Source organism: Carassius carassius, chromosome 9, assembly GCF_963082965.1.
Source record: "Carassius carassius chromosome 9, fCarCar2.1, whole genome shotgun sequence".
NCBI classification, from domain to species: Eukaryota; Metazoa; Chordata; class Actinopteri; order Cypriniformes; family Cyprinidae; genus Carassius; species Carassius carassius.
In genome coordinates, this window is record NC_081763.1 from 30866779 (window position 1) to 30888213 (window position 21435).

Here is a 21435-nt window from a genome sequence, read left to right on the forward strand (position 1 = left end):
AGTAATGGTCAGACAGAGAGGACCAACCAAGATCTAGAACGAGTGTTACAATGTTTAGTTTCTCAGAACCCCTCCTCTTGGAGCCAGCAGCTCTCATGGGTTGAGTACGCACATAACTAGTTACCAGTTTCAGCTAAGGGCCTATCGCCTTTTCAGTGTAGTTTAGGGTACCAGCCACCACTTTTTCCAGAATTGGAATCCAAAGTCGCCTCTGCCCCACATTTATCCAGAGCTCCGGGTGGGGGCACGCACCAAGGTTCAGGCCCATCGCCACCGGTCGAAACCTCCTGTCTACGTCGCAGGTCAAAAAGTGTGGAATTCGTCAAAAAAATTTCTCTCCGATCCGTCAGTAATAAGCTTGCGCCCAAATTTATTGGCCCATTTACTGTCACCAAAATTATTAGTCCGGTGGCAGTCCGCCTCAAACTCCCTCCGGCGTACTGGAGAATTCATCCGGTGTTTTATGTTTCTAAATTAAAGAAAGTTTTTGATTCACCAATGAATCCGCCGGTCCCGGTCAGGCCCAGTCCCAGGAGGCGTTCCTAGGGGAGGGGGTACGGTCACGGTTCATGGGTCAAGTGCGCTCATCTTGCGTCTCTGTCTGATTGTGTGCGTCTGTTAACTAAAAAAAACAGGAAACTAAAAAAGAAAGCAGGTGCAGGTTAGATTGGTGGTGTGGAGTTCATTCACAGCCTCGGAGAAGACGGTCTTCCTCCATACCTACCATGGTGATGTCATCTGCGAATTTGATTATGGTGTTGGAGCCATAAACAGGAACACAGTAATGGGTGAATAAGGATTAAAGAAGAGGGTGACAGGACAGAAGTAATTAAGGGCTGAGGCGGTGGATTGCTTCAGAACTGGCACAATGGTGTAGGTTTTGAAACTAGTGGGGACAGTTGCCTGGGCCAAGGACAGGTTGAAAATGTCCGTGAAGACCTCAGCCAGCTGCTTTGCACAGCACACGACTAGGTATTCTGTCAAAGCTAGCTGCCTTCAGTGCATTCACCTTACACACAGTGGAGTAAACATCTGAGGTGGATAGCATGAGAGGCAGTTCAATTGGTTGATGCTCAGCTTTTAGGGAGATCTCATTACTTTGATCAAAACGAGCATAAAAGTGATTGCACTCGTCAGGGAGGGAGGCAGAGCTGGAGGGAGGGGGGGCACAGTTTAGGTGGTTTGTAGTCTGTTAAAACATGTGGTGCATGTGGTTCACAGACTTACATGTAAGTAAGTAGACAGCTTGTTATCCTTCAGAGATAATATGTCTACTCAATATAATTATTACTCAAATGAATACAGAGACTTTAATACTTGGTACACCATATACAGTGACAGTAACAATCAGTGGATAGAGTTTGAATATAAATGGGTCATTTTAAGTAGAAAATTAACTACAGATATCACAAAACAGTAAGTTACTAAACCTAACGACAAAATCAACACTCTCACAACATAAAGTACATAATTGTACCTATAGGGGTACAATGGCTTGTCACTGGGGTTGTACCCTCAAGGGTACAGCTTTTGTACCCTTGGCATAGGCTTGGGAACATATATGTACCTTGTACGTATGTACTCAAAAAGGTACATACATGTACCTTGAGGTACAATAATAAGCCCTATGGGATACGTTAGAGTAGATTGTACCTTGGGTGACAAATGGACTCTTACTGTACCCCTATTTCTGATAATGAACCATAAATCAGTGTAAATACAACTCCTCATGCCCCAGTATATATATATATATATATATATATATATATATATATATATATATATATATATATATATATATATTAGGCTTGTCAGTCGATTCAAATTAATTTTCTGATCTTTGGTGATTTTAATATTCATGTCTGCTGCCAGTCTAAACATTTGGTGAAAGAGTTGGTAACATTTTCCATGAAGCCCGTATTTATATAATACATTATAAGTATATTCTTAAGGCATTCTAATGAATGCATAATGCATATACCATTATAATATGTTATATCAACTCATGACTAATCATAACAACAATCATAATACATCATAATACTTACATATATGTGGTTATAAGTTTAAGAGTATGATTATTTATAACACAATCATCACCATATTAAATCTACTTAATTTACAGTATAAAGGGCTAGATCATATCTTGACATTGTTTATTTAAGATCTGCACAGTATCTTACTACATCTTGTGAGTGGTTAGATGTTGAGTGTTATTTGAGTTTTTCCTTTGGAGCTAATGCTAATTTATTCTTAATAGCTTAATACTCCTACTAAAAAAATGTTTCATATGGTTTCATTTTATTTTGATGGTCCCCTTAATCAGCCGACTATAAGTGTCTTTGCCACTACATACCAACTAACTCTCATTAGAGTATTAGTATGCTCAAGAATGGTAGAATCTAGTATGGTAGAACAAGCTGATGTACTTGCAAAGACATTTATAGTATGTCAGTTTATCTATTGGTTGACCATCAACATAAAGTGTTAGCATATATTTACAATAGCAGACATACTAATGACTCCTAGTTGATATGTAGTTGCAGAGTTACTTATCAACAGCTGTCTGAAGGGTACCATCAAAATAATCAAACTGATATTACAATAAAAATAGTTCAAAGCAAATGTGTCATATTACATATTCATCTGATCTGATATGTGATCTTATGGCTGTTTGAGAATATTTTTATTACTACTAACTATAAGTGGTCTTTGACCGCTTTAAGTAAAGTAGCATCAGAAAAATGGCAAGATATGAGACATATAATACATTATAACTATGAGAAGTATAATCCATTGTAAAAGTGGATGCAACGTGTTCATTGTGTTATAAATAATCATACTCTTAAAAGCTATAACCACAAATAGGTAAATATTATAATATATTAAAACTGTTATTATGGATTTTAATGAGATGATACAACATATTATAAGTTTTATTATAATGCTTTATGCATTCATTATAAATGAAATTATGCTTTAAGAATACCCTTATAATATATTATAAATACAGCCTTCATAGAAAGTGTTACAAAAGAGTTTTTAGGTTTCATGGGCTCTCTTAATTTTGAACAGTTTGTTTCTTGACCCATGCACCAGAAGGGTCACACCCTGTACTTGGTGTTCTCACTTGGTTTTCCAGTGACTAGCCTTGAAATTTTCGACACTGCTATATCTGATCATTATCCAGTGTTTTTAGGCTCTGTATTAGTTGGTACGCACTCAAGACCATATCACTCTCAACGTTTATCTAGACATTTTGATTCTTCTACCGCTTCCTTCATTGATGTTTATTTATCTTCTAAGACCCCTAATGTTGTTGAATTCTCTCCACCTGCGTTCACCCTGATATTCTGATTGATATTTTTGATAGTACCTGCATTGCAAATCCAGTATGGTGAAAAAAGTGCAGCCCTTGTTAAATGGGCTCACTCACTCGGCCAGACAACAGTGCAGACATGCCGAATGCAGGTGGAGAAAGGATAAACTTCATATATCATACAAAATTTTCAGGCAATATCAAAATGCTGTTAGGGAAGCACAGTTTAAATATATGTCTGATTTAATTGCACAAAACTCTCAGAGAACTAAGGATCTCTTTAGCAAAGTTTATGCCCTTCTAAATCCCTCCATTAACATTTTATCTGAGGTACTGTACTTATCAACAGGCTGTTCTGTATAGGACCAAGATAAAATAAATTATTATAATATGGATTTTCTTACACCAGAAAGACATATATAAAACATCTCTCTATCTGGATTCATTGACAAAAATTGTTGAAAGCAGCAATATTTTAAATTATAATTAAGGTTAGTCAAGATGTTTAATTATCGAACCTATGACATTGATGTGATGTTTCCTTATTTGGATCTGATCCAAATACCTTGTTTCTGTTCAAAGGTTACATCTTATGGCCCCTCCTTTATATAGTACATAAGAACAGGACTACAACCCACATCAGATCTCTCTGACTATGGCTTTTATTGAAACATTACTTTTGCAGGGCTCTGGCACAGGTACAGTTTTAGGTGCCCTGCTGTTATGCTTGGTCATTTACCTGTTCTCCATCAGCTACAGATCTCAGGATGAGGGAAAAAATTATCCTCCGGGACCCAAACCACTGCCACTTCTGGGGAACCTGCACACACTCAACCTCAAGAAAACCTACATGAGTCTTTGTGAGGTAAGCAAAAATATTTCAGGCAACTGATTTTATTTTTGATGATTTTACCTATAGTGTTTTAACTTTTACCTGTAAACAAGCATACATTTACATCAAGTTTATGAATGGATCTCAGACATTTTCCAAAATAAAACAGACAGACAGAGAGAGAGACAGACAGACGGATAGATAGATAGATAGATAGATAGATAGATAGATAGATAGATAGTCAATGTCAATTTATTTATATAGCAACTGTAAAAACAACTGCTCTTCAATAAAATTTAAAGCGCCACTGTGTTCCATTGGAAGATAAGCCAGAGAGGACTGATTAATGCCCATATAAAGGGAGTTACAGTAGTCTAAACTTGATGAAGGCCTGAATCACTTTTTCACAGTCCTTAATAGAAAGAAATGGTTTTACCTTGGCTTGGCTATCAAAAACACACCCAAATTCTTCACTAATGATTTAACAAATGGAAACAGGGGGCCAATATATAAGCAAGAGGAGCTAGAGGCTTCTGATGATTCAATAACTATAATCTCAGTTTTGTTTTCATTGAGATGAAGAAAATTTACAGACATCCAAGCCTTCACATCAGCAAGACAAGCGAACAGAGTATCCATACCCCTCTTATCAGATTCCAGGGGCAGATAAATCTGCGTATCGTACGCATAACAATGAAATTAAATATAGTGCTTTTTAAAAATTTACCCCAGAGGAAACATATACAGTGAAAACAACATTGGAGCAAGGATAGAGCATTGTGGGATACCACAAGTAAGAGGAGCAGCACCTGTCGTGAATTCTCCAATATTAACAGAAAAGCTTCTTTTATAAAGATAAGACTGAAACCTTTTAAGACCATTTCCCTGAATCCCTACACAATACTCCAGTTGTGAAATGAGAATTGCATGGTCAACTGAATCAAATGCTCAGATCCAAATGCACTCAGATCCAACAGCACTAGCACTGCAGACTTGCCAGAGTCAGCAGTTAATAAAATATACTTTTCCAGTGCTGTTTCTGCAGAATGGTATTTTCTAAAACCTGACTGGAATGCTTCCAAAAAAAATTTCCATTCAGCTCTGCAATTGATGAAGTACTATGTTCTCCAGAATCTTCGACATAAAAGAAAATGTAGAAACTGGCCTATAATTTGACAAAACTGTTGGATCTAAGATGGGCTTTTTAAGAAGTGGATGAATAATGGCATGCTTCATCTCCATGCTTCATCAGCCAATTGTTCATAATCACTTGAATATAAGATCTAATCACCTCAAAAATGTATTTAAAAAAGAACATCAAGAGCCGATCCTGATGGTTTAAGCTGACCTATGATACCTTGCCAAAAAGTTTTAAACTAACTAAGGAATACTAGTGCAAGTAGGAGGGACAGAAGGATCATAAATATTCAACCTAATATCTCTAATCAAAAAAAATTTCTGATGATTCAATTCAATTCAATTCAAGTTTATTTGTATAGCGCTTTTTACAATACAAATCGTTACAAAGCAACTTTACAGAAAATTAAAAATAATAATAATAATACAAGACGTAGTCAGCTAGATGATGAACTATCAATATTATTAATTAATAGTAATTATATGATGCAGTCACACATGTAGCAATAATTGTTAGTTCTGTTTGTTGATTCAAGGTTAGGATCATCTGGGGTCCTCTGAGGGTCAGCATCATCTCTTCTCAGGTGTTCTGGATCCAGACTGGAGCTTGTGTAAATCCTAGTTACCACGGGATGTAAATCCCGTGGCAAAACATAGAAACAAGATAGAGACATCATTAGCATAGCTGCTGATCCAACAAAGTAAAATTAGTTTAACCCAAGCTAAAGAATAAAAATGCAGATGCAACTACACTCACAATTTAAGAGATACATTATTCGAATGCTTGGCGAAAGAGATGCGTTTTTAATCTAGATTTAAACAGAGAGAGTGTGTCTGAACCCCGAACATTATCAGGAAGGCTATTCCAGAGTTTGGGAGCCAAATGTGAAAAAGCTCTACCTCCTTTAGTGGACTTTGCTATCCTAGGAACTACCAAAAGTCCAGCGTTTTGTGACCTTAGGGTGCGTGATGGGTTGTAGCGTGGTAGAAGGCTAGTTAGGTACGCAGGAGCTAAACCATTTAGGGCCTTATAGGTAAGTAATGATAATTTGTAACAGATACGGAACTTAATAGGTAGCCAGTGCAGAGACTGTAAAATTGGGGTAATATGATCATATTTTCTTGACCTGGTAAGGACTCTAGCTGCTGCATTTTGGACTACCTGTAGCTTGTTTATTGACGAAGCAGGACAACCACCTAGAAGTGCATTACAATAGTCCAGTCTAGAGGTCATGAATGCATGAACTAGCTTTTCTGCATCAGAAACAGACAACATGTTTCGTAGCTTGGCAATGTTTCTAAGATGGAAGAATGCAGTTTTTGTAACATTGGAAATATGATTTTCAAAAGACAAATTGCTGTCTAATATAACACCCAGATTTCTGACTGTAGAGGAAGTAACAGTACATCCGTCTAGTTGCAGATTGTAATCTACAAGATTCTGTGTGGTGTTTTTTGGTCCAATAATTAATATCTCTGTCTTATCTGAATTTAATTGGAGAAAATTATTTGTCATCCAATCTTTTACATTTTTAACACACTCTGTTAGCTTAGATAATTGGGAAGTTTCATCTGGTCTCGTTGAAATATATAGCTGAGTATCATCAGCATAACAGTGGAAGCTTATTCCGTATTTTCTAATAATATTACCAAGGGGCAACATGTATATTGAAAATAGAAGGGGACCTAGGACGGATCCTTGTGGCACTCCATATTTTACTGATGATAAATGAGATGACACCCCATTTAAGTAAACAAAATGGTAGCGATCGGACAGGTAGGATCTAAACCATCTTAGAGCCTGCCCTTGAATACCTGTATAGTTTTGTAATCGATCTATGAGTATGTCATGATCTATGGTGTCGAACGCAGCACTAAGATCAAGTAAGACTAGAAATGAGATGCAGCCTTGATCTGACGCAAGAAGCAGGTCATTTGTAATTTTAACAAGTGCAGTTTCTGTGCTATGGTGGGGCCTAAAACCTGACTGAAATTCTTCATACAGATCATTTTTATGCAGGAAGGTGCTCAATTGAGCAGACACAACTTTTTCTAAAATTTTAGACATAAATGGAAGATTTGAAATAGGCCTATAATTTGCCAGTACACTAGGATCTAGTTTTGGTTTCTTAATAAGAGGCTTGATAACCGCCAGCTTGAATGGTTTTGGGACGTGACCTAAAGATAACGACGAGTTAATGATATTGAGAAGCGGTTCTTCGGCTACAGGTAACAGCTCTTTTAGTAATTTAGTGGGTACAGGATCTAATAAACATGTTGTTGGTTTAGATACAGTGATAAGTTTATTTAGCTCTTCCTGTCCTATATTTGTAAAGCACTGCAGTTTATCTTTGGGTGCGATGGATGAAACTGAAGTGTTAGACGCTGTAGAATCTACATTCGCTATTGTATTTCTAATGTTATCTATTTTATCAGTGAAGAAATTCATAAAGTCATTACTATTTAACGTTGGTGGAATATTTGAATCAGGTGGCGTCTGGTAATTTGTTAATTTAGCCACTGTGCTAAATAAAAACCTTGGATTGTTTTGGTTATTTTCAATGAGTTTGTGGATATGCTCTGCCCTAGCAGTTTTTAGAGCCTGTCTATAGCTGGACATACTGTTTTTCCATGCAATTTTAAAAACTTCCAAGTTAGTTTTTCTCCATTTGCGTTCAAGACTACGAGTTACTTTCTTGAGAGAGTGAGTATTACTGTTATACCATGGCACAGTACGTTTTTCTCTAACCTTTTTCAATTTGATGGGGGCAACAGCTTCTAATGTATTAGAGAAAATAGTGCCCATGTTGTCAGTAATTTCGTCTAATTCATGTGTATTTTTGGGTACAAATAGCAGTTGAGATAGATCAGGCAGGTTATTTGCGAATCTGTCTTTGGTGGCTGGAACAATAGTTCTGCCCAGACGGTAACGCTGAGACATATAGTTAATATCAGTTATACGCAGCATGCACGATACAAGGAAATGGTCTGTAATATCATCACATTGGGGTACAATATCTATAGCAGTAAGATCGATTCCATGCGATATAATTAGATCTAATGTATGATTAAAACGATGAGTGGGCCCGGTGACATTTTGCTTGACTCCAAAGGAGTTTATTAGGTCAGTAAACGCAAGTCCTAATGTATCATTTGCATTTTCAACGTGAATATTAAAATCTCCCATGATTAGCGCCTTATCAACTGTAACTAGAAGATCTGAGAGGAAATCTGCAAATTCTTTTAGGAATTCTGTATACGGCCCTGGTGGTCTATACACAGTAGCCAGAGCAAGAGATACATTAGATTTCTTTTGCATGTCTGACAGTGTAACATTTAGCAAAAGTATTTCAAAAGAGTTAAACCTGTATCCTGTTTTCTGGGTAACATTGAGAATATCACTATATATTGTTGCAACACCTCCTCCACGACCAGTCTGACGGGGCTCATGCTTATAACAGTAGTTTGGTGGAGTAGACTCATTTAGACCAAAATAATCATTTGGTTTTAGCCAGGTTTCAGTCAAGCAGAGTACATCAAAACTATTTTCTGTGATCATTTCATTTACAATAACTGCTTTGGGTGTGAGTGATCTAATATTTATGAGCCCAAACTTTAAAAATTGTTTTTGTTCATTTACTTTACATTTTTCTGGTTTAATTACGATAAGATTTTTTCTAGATCCTACATTATATTTTGACCTCACTATTCGGGGAACAGACACAGTCTTAATAGTTTTTACAGCACAAGTACTTTTATCATTTAAGCGGGTGGAACAAAACTCATCATAATAGTTATTAGAGAATTGTCTTACTAGTCACATGGAGCGAAGTGTCCTGGAGATGTTGTCAGAGAGCAGCTCCGCTCCGATTCTGCTGGGGTGTAATCCATCAGCGCGAAACAGCCTAGGACGCTCCCAGAAAAGATTCCAGTTATTAACAAATAGCAGTTTCTGTTCTTTACACCATGACAACAACCATTCATTTAAAGCAAAAAGTCTACTGAACCTTTCGTGTCCTCGTCGATACGTGGGCAGTGGTCCTGACACGACGATCGTCGCCGCGGGCGTCGTGCTGCGAACCGTCTCGATCAGGCTGCTGAAGTCCCTGCTGATGACTCTTACATCTGATGACCGTTCTTTTCAATAAGATCAGAAAAATACTTTGACTTTGCTGATCTCACTACTTTCTGATACTTTAAAAAACGTATCCCTTAGTATCTCATACAAGACTTGAAGCTTATCTTTTTTCCCACTTTCTTTCTACCCTCCAGCAGATCTGGTGTAAAGCACGAAGTATCATTGAGCCAAGCCTCATTTAATCTCAAGCAAGTGTCTACTACAGCGACTCACAAATCAGGCAACCAACTGGACCTTATCTACACATGCTGTTGCTCCGTGGACAACTCTTTAGTTGCTCCACTGCACAACTCTTTAGTTGCTCCACTGCACACATCAGACCACTTCCTCATTACTGATAACCTAGCACTTACTCCTGAATTGGCACACACTCCAACACAGGTCACCTTTCGACAGAACCTACGCTCACTCTCTCCATCTCTCCTATCCTGTGTGGTTTCATCCACACTTCCTTAACTCTCTCAGTTTTCAGCTCTGGCCACGAACAGTGCTACTGACACTCTTTGTTCCACTCTAACCTCTTGTTTAGACAACTTTTGCCCACTGTCGTCTAGACCAGCATGCACCACCTCATCTGCCCCCTGGCTGTCCGATGTTCTCTGTGAACATCGCTCTAAACTCAAGGCTGCAGAGAGGAAAAGGCATAAATCTTGAAACTCTAGCGACCTCAGTGTGTATCAGTCTCTCCTCTCTTCCTTCTCTGCAAATGTCTTCACTGCTAATACACATGGCTGGACTGGCCATTGGGCATACCGGGCATTTGCCCGGTGGGCCGACGTGCTTTTTGGGCCGATATCTCATACTTTTTTTTTTTTTTTTTTTTAAACGGCCCATAAAATTTGTACATCGGCGGCCCATTCGTTTTGTTTTGTTTTGCTTAATTGGCGGCGCTGGGTTTGTGCCGGTGTAATGCATTGGTCAAAGTCAGTGTTAGGTTTTTTTTCTGACAGACCAGCCCATGAAACACGTAGATCAGCGGCCCATTGGCTCTTTTCTTGATTGACACTGGGCTGGCCCAATCACAACTTTAAACGAGTGAGCGAGCAGCAGCAGTGTCGGTGTGTATCTGTTTTCCCCCAAAATAAAAGCTTGATGCAGTTTGCGTCAAAATAAAAGATCAAGTGCTTATCTCTTTCAAGTATAGAAATTGGTACAACTATTTAAGAAAGTTTCCTTTATTTTTATGTGCATTTTTTTTTTTTACAAAATATGGCTATTACTGTCATTGGATTAATATTATAACTATTATTATGTATAGGTGTAATGTAAATAGACACTGTAACAAATTTTTCTTTGTTTAATTTGCACACTGAATATGGGTAGGAGCTTTTAATTTTGAACTCTCAAAGTGCACCAGATTAATGAATTTAACATTAAAATGCACAAAATTTTCTCCTGGGGGCATGCCCCCGAACCCCCCTAGAAGGACTTGCCACCCAGCTTTTTTTCCAAGCTCTTGTTTTCACCAGACTGGACTATTGTAATATTCTCCTGGTGGGCCTTCCAGCATGTACTATCAAGCCTCTGCAGCTGATCCAGAAGCAGTAGTGAGGGTTGTCTTCAATGAGCCAAAAAAAGCTAACGTTACTCCTCTCCTCATCAGGTTACACTGAGTACCAGTAGCCACTCGCATAAAATTCAAGGTACTGATGCTTGCCTACAAGACAACCACTGGCATGGCACCAACATACCTAAACTCACTAGTTCAATCTTATGTGCCTTCCTGAAGCTTGTGCTCTGCAAGTGAATAAGGCCTTGTGGTGCCATCCCAAAGAGGTTCAAAATCACTAAGTCATTAAGGATAAACGTCTTGTCTACTATTTTCCTAGCGTTAATCAGAGCCATCTAGATCTGCAGTCCATGGTCAACTGTGGTTTCCAGCGAAGCGAGTGAAGCTGGCAGGAACACACTCCGCCTCAGTGGTGAGGTCAGCGAAGCATTGGAGGTTGAACTGGCCGATCTGACACGATCTGTAAAATCCATGCATATGCTGGCTCCAGTGAACATCATACAAAGAAATGGTTGAAATGTTCAAGGATCCCGATTTAGATGACAGAAGCCACTTGAGCTTGGCCGTGATACCTCCACGTCCTCCCCGTCTCCTGCGGCGTTTCCTCCCCGGTAAAAGGCATGGCACGTGGCACAAATAATCAAGTATAGCTGTCAATGATGGCAATGGAACAAACTAAGTACCACTTTGGACATAATTAAGTAGCTTTTCAGTGATATATTTAATGTGAAGCAGAGTTTGTCTATCATGCATTAAAATTGATGAAGCATTTCGTAAAATAACAAACATAAAACATAATAAAATAAACAAATGGGAAGACACACCAGGCTGCGAACGGCAAGCCATAAACATCAGTGCCATCATGCCAGAGCCATAGATAGACAGACACACAGATAGATAGATAGATAGATAGATAGATAGATAGATAGATAGATAGATAGATAGATAGATAGATAGATAGACAGACAGACAGACAGACAGACAGACAGATCTAGAATTGGTAACTGTTTTATTAAAGCAATAAAGCATTCAATATTTTATCATAGGTAAAAAATCAATCTTCTCATCAATGCCCTTTAGACTACATTGTTAATAGAGTATTCCCTCTTGTATTTTATTGCTTAGATGGTACACATGCAAAGTAAGCATTCGCTGCCACCCTTTTTTCCCCACAATTTTCAAATAAGATAAATAGGTCACCTAGTTCTCATACTGAGTAGGGTAAGACTAACTTGTAATGCATGGTTGTAGAGATAGGCATCGTGCCAGCAGGCAAATGCACATAAGTAGAGAATATTGTGTAAGAAGGCAAGCTGTGGCAAGCTCTCTGAATCCTGTGTTCTAACAATACTTTGTATACTTGTTATAAACCCACCAGACAGACCACAGATGAGATGATGCCGATAAATTATATATTTCTATAGCTCCATCTTTTCTGTCTTACAGCTGTCCAAACAATATGGGTCAGTTTACACTCTGCACTTTGGCCCCAAAAAAGTGGTGATATTGTCAGGATACAAGATTGTCAAACAGGCACTAGTGAACCTTTCAGAGGAGTTTGGAGACAGAGATGTTACACCCATATTTCATGATTTCAACCAGGGATATGGTAAGAAGGATTACACAACTTCAGATGATCAGTTAAAAACACTTTGTTTTCTGTAGATGTAAATGTCAAATTAGTTCAGCACTTTGAAATAATGGTTAAATGATTCTTCTGTAGGAATTGTGTTTTCCAATGGTGAAAACTGGAGGGAAATGAGACGCTTTGCTCTTTCTAACCTGCGAGACTTTGGAATGGGCAAGAGAAGAAGTGAACAGATTATCACTGAAGAAACTAAATATTTAAAAGAGGAATTTGAGAAGTTTGAAGGTAAGACTGCAAAGCACAAAACAAGATGATGCTGTGACTGAAACAGATTTGATTGTTAACATCATCTTCATCCATGTGTAGGAAAACCATTTGAAACAACTCTACCAGTGGCCATGGCTGTTTCAAATGTCATCTCTGACATCATCTTCAGCACCAGATTTGAGTATAGCAACACCAAGTTACATCACATGGTCCAACGAATTAACGAAAACACAAGGTTGTTTGGATCTACTTCAGTTCAGGTGCCCAGATATTTCTAATACATTATTTTGCAGGGGGGTTATGTACATTGTTCAGTTGTACATTATGCAGTTTTGCTTATTTGTAGCTCTACAACATGTTTCCTTGGATTCGTCCTTTTGTGACCAACCAGAAACGTATTGTGAACAATGTCAAAGAAGCGATCAGACAAAGCAAGGAAATAATAAAAGGTCTGAAAAAGACTCTGAACCCTCTGGACCCCAGAGGAATCGCTGACTGTTTCCTGATACGACAGCAAAAAGATGAGGTACTGCCCATAGTTTTAAATTAAATCAATTTGCTATTACATTCTGACATCTCATTTTCTTGGCTTTCACCATCATGATTTCTGCAGGAATCTGGCAAAACAGACTCTTTGTACAATTCAATGAATTTGTATTGTACAATAAACAACCTATTTGGTGGTGGTACCGACACTACTGCCACAACACTACGCTGGGGTCTTCTGCTCATGGCCAAATACCCTGAAATACAAGGTATGGCTGCATCTAAAACCAAGAGTATTGCATTATTTTATAACGATATGTATTATGCGAGTCTGCACATCTAATTACTGTATATACCATGCAAAGTGTCAAACATAGTCAAATATGCGGTAATTATGTTATAAACTCATACTGTGGTCTTTTATGTTCATTTAATGTAGCCAGGGTTCAAGATGAGATTGACAGAGTTATCGGTGGACGTCAGCCAGTGGCTAAAGACAGAAAGATCTTACCTTATGTAGATGCTGTGATCCATGAAACCCAGAGATTTGCAAACGTATTACCCCTCAATCCCCCTCATCAGACCACCTGTGATGTTCACCTGAATGGATACCTCATCAAGAAGGTCTGGCACCAGTAAGAAAATTCAGTGTTGTTGATTACGTGTTTTCACCATTTATCATTTATCTTCTGTGTTTTGTGCAGGGTACCAGTGTGTGGCCGCTACTGGCATCTGTACTGAGAGATGAAAATGAGTGGGAAACTCCTGACAGCTTCAACCCAAGTCATTTCCTAAATGAACAAGGCCAGTTTGTCAAAAGGGAAGCCTTCATGCCCTTCTCTGCAGGTGCAGTGGACTTCAAATTCACTACTTATATTGTGCCATCACAAATGTTTTTTGTTAATCTTTTGCTGTTTTTTCTTAGGCCGCAGGGTTTGTCCTGGAGAGGGTTTGGCCAGGATGGAGCTCTTCCTGTTCTTCACCTCCCTCCTTCAGCATTTCCGTTTCACTCCTCCTCCAAGAGTGTCTGAAGATGAGCTGGATCTCTCACCAGTCGTGGGCTTCACTCTGAATCCGGCCCCCCACAAATTGTGTGCTGTCAAACGGTCTTAAAGTTATATGCATGCTATATAATGTGTGTTACTTTAGGTTTTTTTTCTCCTCACTTGTGTATTGCATTTATAATTTTTTTTTAATGCTTATTTAATATAAGTTTATTATTTTTAGATCGATAACTATAGTGCTTTTGTTTTAAATTTGCATTTGCACAAATGTCAGATGCCTTTTTTATAATTTTATTTAATAACATGTAATAATAACAGCAGTTAAATCAGGATCTGTTTAAATGTCCCCAGTTGTTTGCAAACGTCAGTTTGATATATGACTGATTGACTATGTACTAGCTAAGATTGAACTGCCTAGAAGTGCCAGTAACTAAATATCAAAGATGATATTTTCTTGACCAAAACAATAAAACAAGATGAAGATAATAATGTTTTAATCATCATCTAAATGATCGTCAGGGCTGTAGCTAGTGGGGTGAAAGGTGGTGACGATTATAGGGGCCCATGGATGAGGAGGACCCCTGGCGATCTCAACTGACTGGTTGGTTGCGCTCAGCCTAAAAAGATGCTCAGGACAGTTGACAGATCACTGCTGTGTATCGTCACGAAAGCTTATCATATGCACATGTTGTTTAATCCGTGTCAATTTGAACATTCAAAAGAGTTTAAAGCATTCAAACCCAAGACGGAAAAACTCAACTGTGTACTTGCGCCCCGTGTTTGATGTGCACGCAGAGAGTTGGATCTCACAGACAGCAACACAGAACTGACTGAGCTGATGTGAACGGACCAATTCAGCACCCGCGGTGTTCTGTGCGCACAGGGCGCATGCAGACAGACGTGTCTCAAAGTGCTTGAACACCAAATTTGCATCTTCTTGCTCTCATACGGAAAATAAAAAAAATTATGCAAAAATACCCGTCTTGTCTTGTCGGTTACGTCTTAATTGAAGTGAAGTGACATTCAGCCAAGTATGGTGACCCATACTCAGAATTTGTGCTCTGCATTTAACCCATCCGAAGTGCACACACACAGAGCAGTGAACACACACACACACTGTGAACACACACCCAGAGCAGTGGGCAGCCATTTATGCTGCGGCGCCCGGGGAGCAGTTGGGGGTTCGATGCCTTGCTCAAGGGCACCTCAGTCGTGGTATTGAGGGTGGTGAGAGAACTGTACATGCACTCCCCCCACCCACAATTCCTGCCGGCCTGGGACTCGAACCCACAACCCTTCGATTGGGAGTCCGATTCTCTAACCACCAGGCCACGACTTCCCCACTTAATTGAAAGTAAACAGTGCAGTAAAAAATTGGATGTGCATCATTATAATGGTTGCATTGTCTCTTAAAGTGACCGCGCCTAATAGCTACTAGCTGCTGTCAGTGTCTTTAATAGTGCTCAACTGATTTGCTTTGTAGTTATAACCAGGGTGCAATTTGTGAAAAAAAACTGAGGGGGGGATGTTTTGAAACATTTGTATTCGTGATGTCATGCACTAATTAGCTTATTTATGACGCAAGTGCCTCGTATTATATTGCCTCCCTATGCTCACATACTGCATTTCATTCAGTCATTTAATTTAATTCTCAGTAAAATTGTTTTATTAATATATTTTAATGTTTATGTTGTCAGACAACTGAATGAATATTATAATGACTGAAACGTAGTGACTACATAACCAGCTCTCAAACATTAATCTGCACTGATGAAATTAAATACACATACAATAAAGTCAGTGGTTGTGCTGTGACTGATGTCGGCTATACTTGCTTGTAAAATAGAGTTAGAAGCAACAGAATATCGTTTTTTTTTTTTTTTTTTTTACTGAAAGTGCTGCTCTTCTCTGCGCTCGCTAAACATAGCAGATGCAGAGAGAGAGGCTCGCTCTGGGCAAGAGGACTTCGCGCTCGTGTGGCAGCACTAGAGACTAAATAATGATTGTCCAAAAAGTCGCTAGTTTTGTCACTAATCGCTTTTTGTATTTAATTCAATTGACGGATCCGTGATTAGTGGCGAGACGGATCACAAAACTTGTGTAGTAGCACTGATCACTTTGAGGGGGGGGGGTACATTTATTTAAAAAGTAATTAAGCACCCTGGTTATAACAAGAATTAATCCACAGTCAAACCAAAAATGATTCAGACATCATATATATATATATATATATATATATATATATATATATATATATATATATATATATATACAACCCGAATTCCGGAAAAGTTGGGACGTTTTTTAAATTTTAATCAAATCAAAACTAAAAGACTTTCAAATCACATGAGCCAATATTTTATTCACAATAGAACATAGATAACATAGCAAATGTTTAAACTGAGAAAGTTTACAATTTTATGCACAAAATGAGCTCATTTCAATTTTGATTTCTGCTACAGGTCTCAAAATAGTTGGGACGGGGCATGTTTACCATGGTGTAGCATCTCCTTTTCTTTTCAAAACAGTTTGAAGACGTCTGGGCATTGAGGCTATGAGTTGCTGGAGTTTTGCTGTTGGAATTTGGTCCCATTCTTGCCTTATATAGATTTCCAGCTGCTGAAGAGTTCGTGGTCGTCTTTGACGTATTTTTCGTTTAATGATGCGCCAAATGTTCTCTATAGGTGAAAGATCTGGACTGCAGGCAGGCCAGGTTAGCACCCGGACTCTTCTACGACGAAGCCATGCTGTTGTTATAGCTGCAGTATGTGGTTTTGCATTGTCCTGCTGAAATAAACAAGGCCTTCCCTGAAATAGACGTTGTTTGGAGGGAAGCATATGTTGCTCTAAAACCTTTATATACCTTTCAGCATTCACAGAGCCTTCCAAAACATGCAAGCTGCCCATACCGTATGCACTTATCCACCCCCATACCATCAGAGATGCTGGCTTTTGAACTGAACGCTGATAACATGCTGGAAGGTCTCCCTCCTCTTTAGCCCGGAGGACACGGCGTCCGTGATTTCCAACAAGAATGTCAAATTTGGACTCGTCTGACCATAAAACACTATTCCACTTTGAAATAGTCCATTTTAAATGCGCCTTGGCCCACAGGACACAACGGCGCTTCTGGACCATGTTCACATATGGCTTCCTTTTTGCATGATAGAGCTTTAGTTGGCATCTGCTGATGGCACGGCGGATTGTGTTTACCGACAGTGGTTTCTGAAAGTATTCCTGGGCCCATTTAGTAATGTCATTGACACAATCATGCCGATGAGTGATGCAGTGTCGTCTGAGAGCCCGAAGACCACGGGCATCCAATAAAGGTCTCCGGCCTTGTCCCTTACGCACAGAGATTTCTCCAGTTTCTCTGAATCTTTTGATGATGTTATGCACTGTAGATGAAGAGATTTGCAAAGCCTTTGCAATTTGACGTTGAGGAACATTGTTTTTAAAGTTTTCCACCATTTTTTTTTTACGCAGTCTTTCACAGATTGGAGAGCCTCTGCCCATCTTTACTTCTGAGAGACTCTGCTTCTCTAAGACAAAGCTTTTATAGCTAATCATGTTACAGACCTGATATCAATTAACTTAATTAATCACTAGATGTTCACCGAGCTGAATCTTTTCAAAACTGCTTGCTTTTTTAGCCATTTGTTGCCCCCGTGCCAACTTTTTGAGACCTGTAGCAGGCATTAAATTTTAAATGAGCTAATTAAGTGGATAAAAGTGTAAAATTTCTCAGTTTAAACATTTGTTACGTTATCTATGTTCTATTGTGAATAAAATATTAGCTCATGTGATTTGAAATTCCTTTAGTTTTCATTTTATTAAAATTTAAAAAATGTCCCAACTTTTCCGGAATTCGGGTTGTATATATATGTATATATATATATATATATATATATATATATATATATATATATATATATACATACATATCATTAATGTATGTACATGTATGTATTTGTTATTTTAACTGTTTGGAAATGGAGTGTAGTCGAGTAGTCGGTGCAACCCCTAATATATATATATATATATATATATATATATATATATATATATATATATATATATATATATATATATATATATATATACTATAGTTAATGTTAAGTGAGTATAGCAAAATAAACATGTCTGAATATTTGGTTGATTGTAATCCAATACATATCTTTATATTAAAGTCATCAGCCATTATCAAATTAATTTATTATTTGGAGCAGTGGGCAGCCATTTATGCTGCAGCACCCAGGAAGCAGTTGGGGGTTCAGTGCCTTGCTTAAAGGGTAAGTTCACCCAAAAAACAAAATTATGTCATTAATAACTCACCCTCATGTCGTTCCAAACCAGTGAGACCTCCGTTTATCTACAGAACACAGTTTAAGATATTTTAGATTTAGTCTGAGAGCTCTCAGTCCCTCCATTGAATCTGTGTGCATGGCATACTGTCAGATTTGCTTATGCATTTCAAACTAAAATTCTGCTAAAAAACCAACAACAACAAAAAAAAAAATCCTCAATTCTTCTTAATTTCTTTTCCTTTTTTCTCGGTGAGAACACAGATATTTTAATGCTTTCCCCTCCACATTTTCATAGCAAAAAGGTTTTGTTTATGTTATTTAATTTTTTTTTTACCAGTGAGAAATTCCACCTGCGGATTGTGACAATGGAGGATTTTTTTGGAAGTGCAGCATAGGCGTTTTCGCAGAGATCCACTAGAGGGCATACACTGCACTTTTAAATTATTTTATTTTATTTATTTATTTTTTTTGCATCTGCATCAAACTGAATTTCTTAAGATACACTAAATGTCCGCTTGTGTGATTCTTTCACAGAGCAACAACCACAAGCTTTTGTTTTGTTTCATCATCTTGCATTACTGATGTGGACCAATCCTTAAAAGCGCCCCACAGAAACATGATTATATGAAGGTTGATTGTCTGTAAAATAATTCTTATGTCAGTTTTTTTTGCATCAAATTTATTTTATGAACTTGTATTTCATGTTGCCAAATCTCAGTGACTCTCAGGTCATCCTGCTCTTTTCTATATCGTTATTGCTCCTGGCTGTCGTGTCTGATCTGTTTCTTTGAAACTTAAAATATTGCATTTTGAGAATTGAGAAGGCAAACTTGGGAATGTTAATGATGACAATGTTCATTAAAAATTGTCAAATGTATGCCATAATGCAAAAAGGGAATTTACATTGTAATCTTGTGTACTGTATCACTAAATTAACCTTGTTAATTTGGGAAGTCGTGGCCTAATGGTTAGAGAGTCGGACTCCCAATTGAAAGGTTGTGGGTTCGAGTCCCGGGCCGGCAGGAAAATTGGGTGGGGGGAGTACAGTTCTCTCTCCACCTTCAATACCATGACTTAGGTGCCCTTGAGCAAGGCATTGAACCCCCAACTGCTCCCTGGGTGCCGCAGCATAAATGGCTGCCCACTGCTCCGGGTGTGTGCTCACAGTGTGTGTGTGTGTGTTCACTGCTCTGTGTGTGTGCATTTCGGATGGGTTAAATGCAGAGCACAATGCTTGGTCATCATAAATGCAGGTCACCATACTTGGCTGAATGTCACTTCACTTTCACTCACTTCACTTGTGCAAAATCTAAGTACACTGTAAAACCCGACAAGTAAACTTATTTAAACCATGTAAGTTTTAAAACTTTGCATTTAAGTTATTAATTGATTAACTGAGTGCTGATTGAGAATTAGTGATGAACAGCTGCTGTTAACAAAAAAAATTACTGAAGAAAAGAGAAACACAAGAACTACTACAGCTGACTTCAGACACAGTCTTAGATGAAATCAACTGAAATAAAATACATGAAATCTCTCAAGATCTGATTAAACAACCCCACAAACAGCATCACCAGCTCCACTTATTAATAACCAGACTGACTTTATTTCTGTCAGACGTCTACAGAAGTTCTTATTGAGAATGAACTAAGGTTTAGATGTTGATTTATTGTTTCATTTGAAGTAACCATGTTAGAGATCAGTGTTTGCTTTAGTTGGTCTCTTGACCCTTGATTTCTGTCTTAGTCTTTTCTCTGGCTGTTATAACCGTGTGTTTCTAAAACATGTTTGTTGTAACCCAAGAGCCCAGAAGAAATGCCATCAGGTGTTAACCTGTACCTAGGTGTAGGTTGTTATACTTTATATTGGTGATGATAATCATCAATTATTGATCCGTATGGAGTCTAATCTCTGATGAAATAGATGTTGTGTAATTTGATTGATTATAGTAAAAGTAATTAAGAGCAAGTGGTTCTGTGATAATCAGTTAATCTGAATGACTTTTGAAACTGCGTGGTCTTCTACGGTGTACATAGAACGTTGTACGGTTACGGAACCCCTAAATTCTACATACTGTATTAGTACCTTAAAGATATATTAGCGTATTTGGGAAGGGTGTCACCCGTTTTTTTTTTTTCTGAGAGCGTATGGTTTAAAAAAAAAAACACATAGTATTCCACTATGTAATGCCATTATTCATCTTGAGCTTTTGTGTTCTTAAACCTGTTAGCATTCGTAGGTAAAAATCAAAACATGTTCCTGTCAACCCTTGACACAGTTAGTAATTAAAACAAATCATCCTCAGGCAGGTGAAGGTTCAGCCATGGGAAAGGAGGTCGAATGTCAACACTTCTTTCAGTATTGCAGCAACACAAAGGTATTTAAGTCACTTATAAATGTGTGAACCTCGCTGCATGGGATCACATGTCTGTGTGTCTCAAATGCTGCACAATCTTTTCTCTTTATTAACTTTTCATCTTTATTTATTTTATTTTATTTTTTTGTGAATGAGCCATAGATTCATCACAGTTACTAACATAATGAAGTACAGGTATAAAGGTTTTGCACAACAGTCATTTAATTACTTTTAGTCAGATCAGAATTGTTGAAATAGCTGTGTAGTATAGTAATGATTTTTCATTAATTTAGCCACTGTATTGAATAAATACCTGGGGTTATGTTTGTTTTCTTATAAAAGAAAAATAATCAGATATAGCAGTTTTTAATGCTTTTTTGTAGAATAGGGTAATTTCCTGCCAAGCAATATGAAATACCTCTATTTTTGTTTTCCTCCAGCTGTGCTATAATTTCCAGGCTGCTCTCTTAGTCTGGCCAAACATTTCATCA

General features: G+C 38.0%; 1 protein-coding gene across 1 annotated transcript; it reads left to right on the forward strand.

Moving 5' to 3' along the window:
• The first annotated feature begins 3966 nt into the window (after positions 1–3966).
• On the forward strand, positions 3967–14454 carry LOC132149588 (cytochrome P450 2K6-like). The gene is made up of 9 exons (XM_059558966.1): positions 3967–4184; positions 12383–12545; positions 12660–12809; positions 12891–13051; positions 13138–13317; positions 13405–13546; positions 13717–13901; positions 13982–14123; positions 14203–14454. Exons 1-9 carry the CDS (start codon positions 3975–3977, stop codon positions 14388–14390), a joined length of 1521 nt encoding a protein of 506 aa, XP_059414949.1. The 5' UTR covers positions 3967–3974; the 3' UTR covers positions 14391–14454.
• The last annotated feature ends 6981 nt before the right edge of the window (positions 14455–21435 follow it).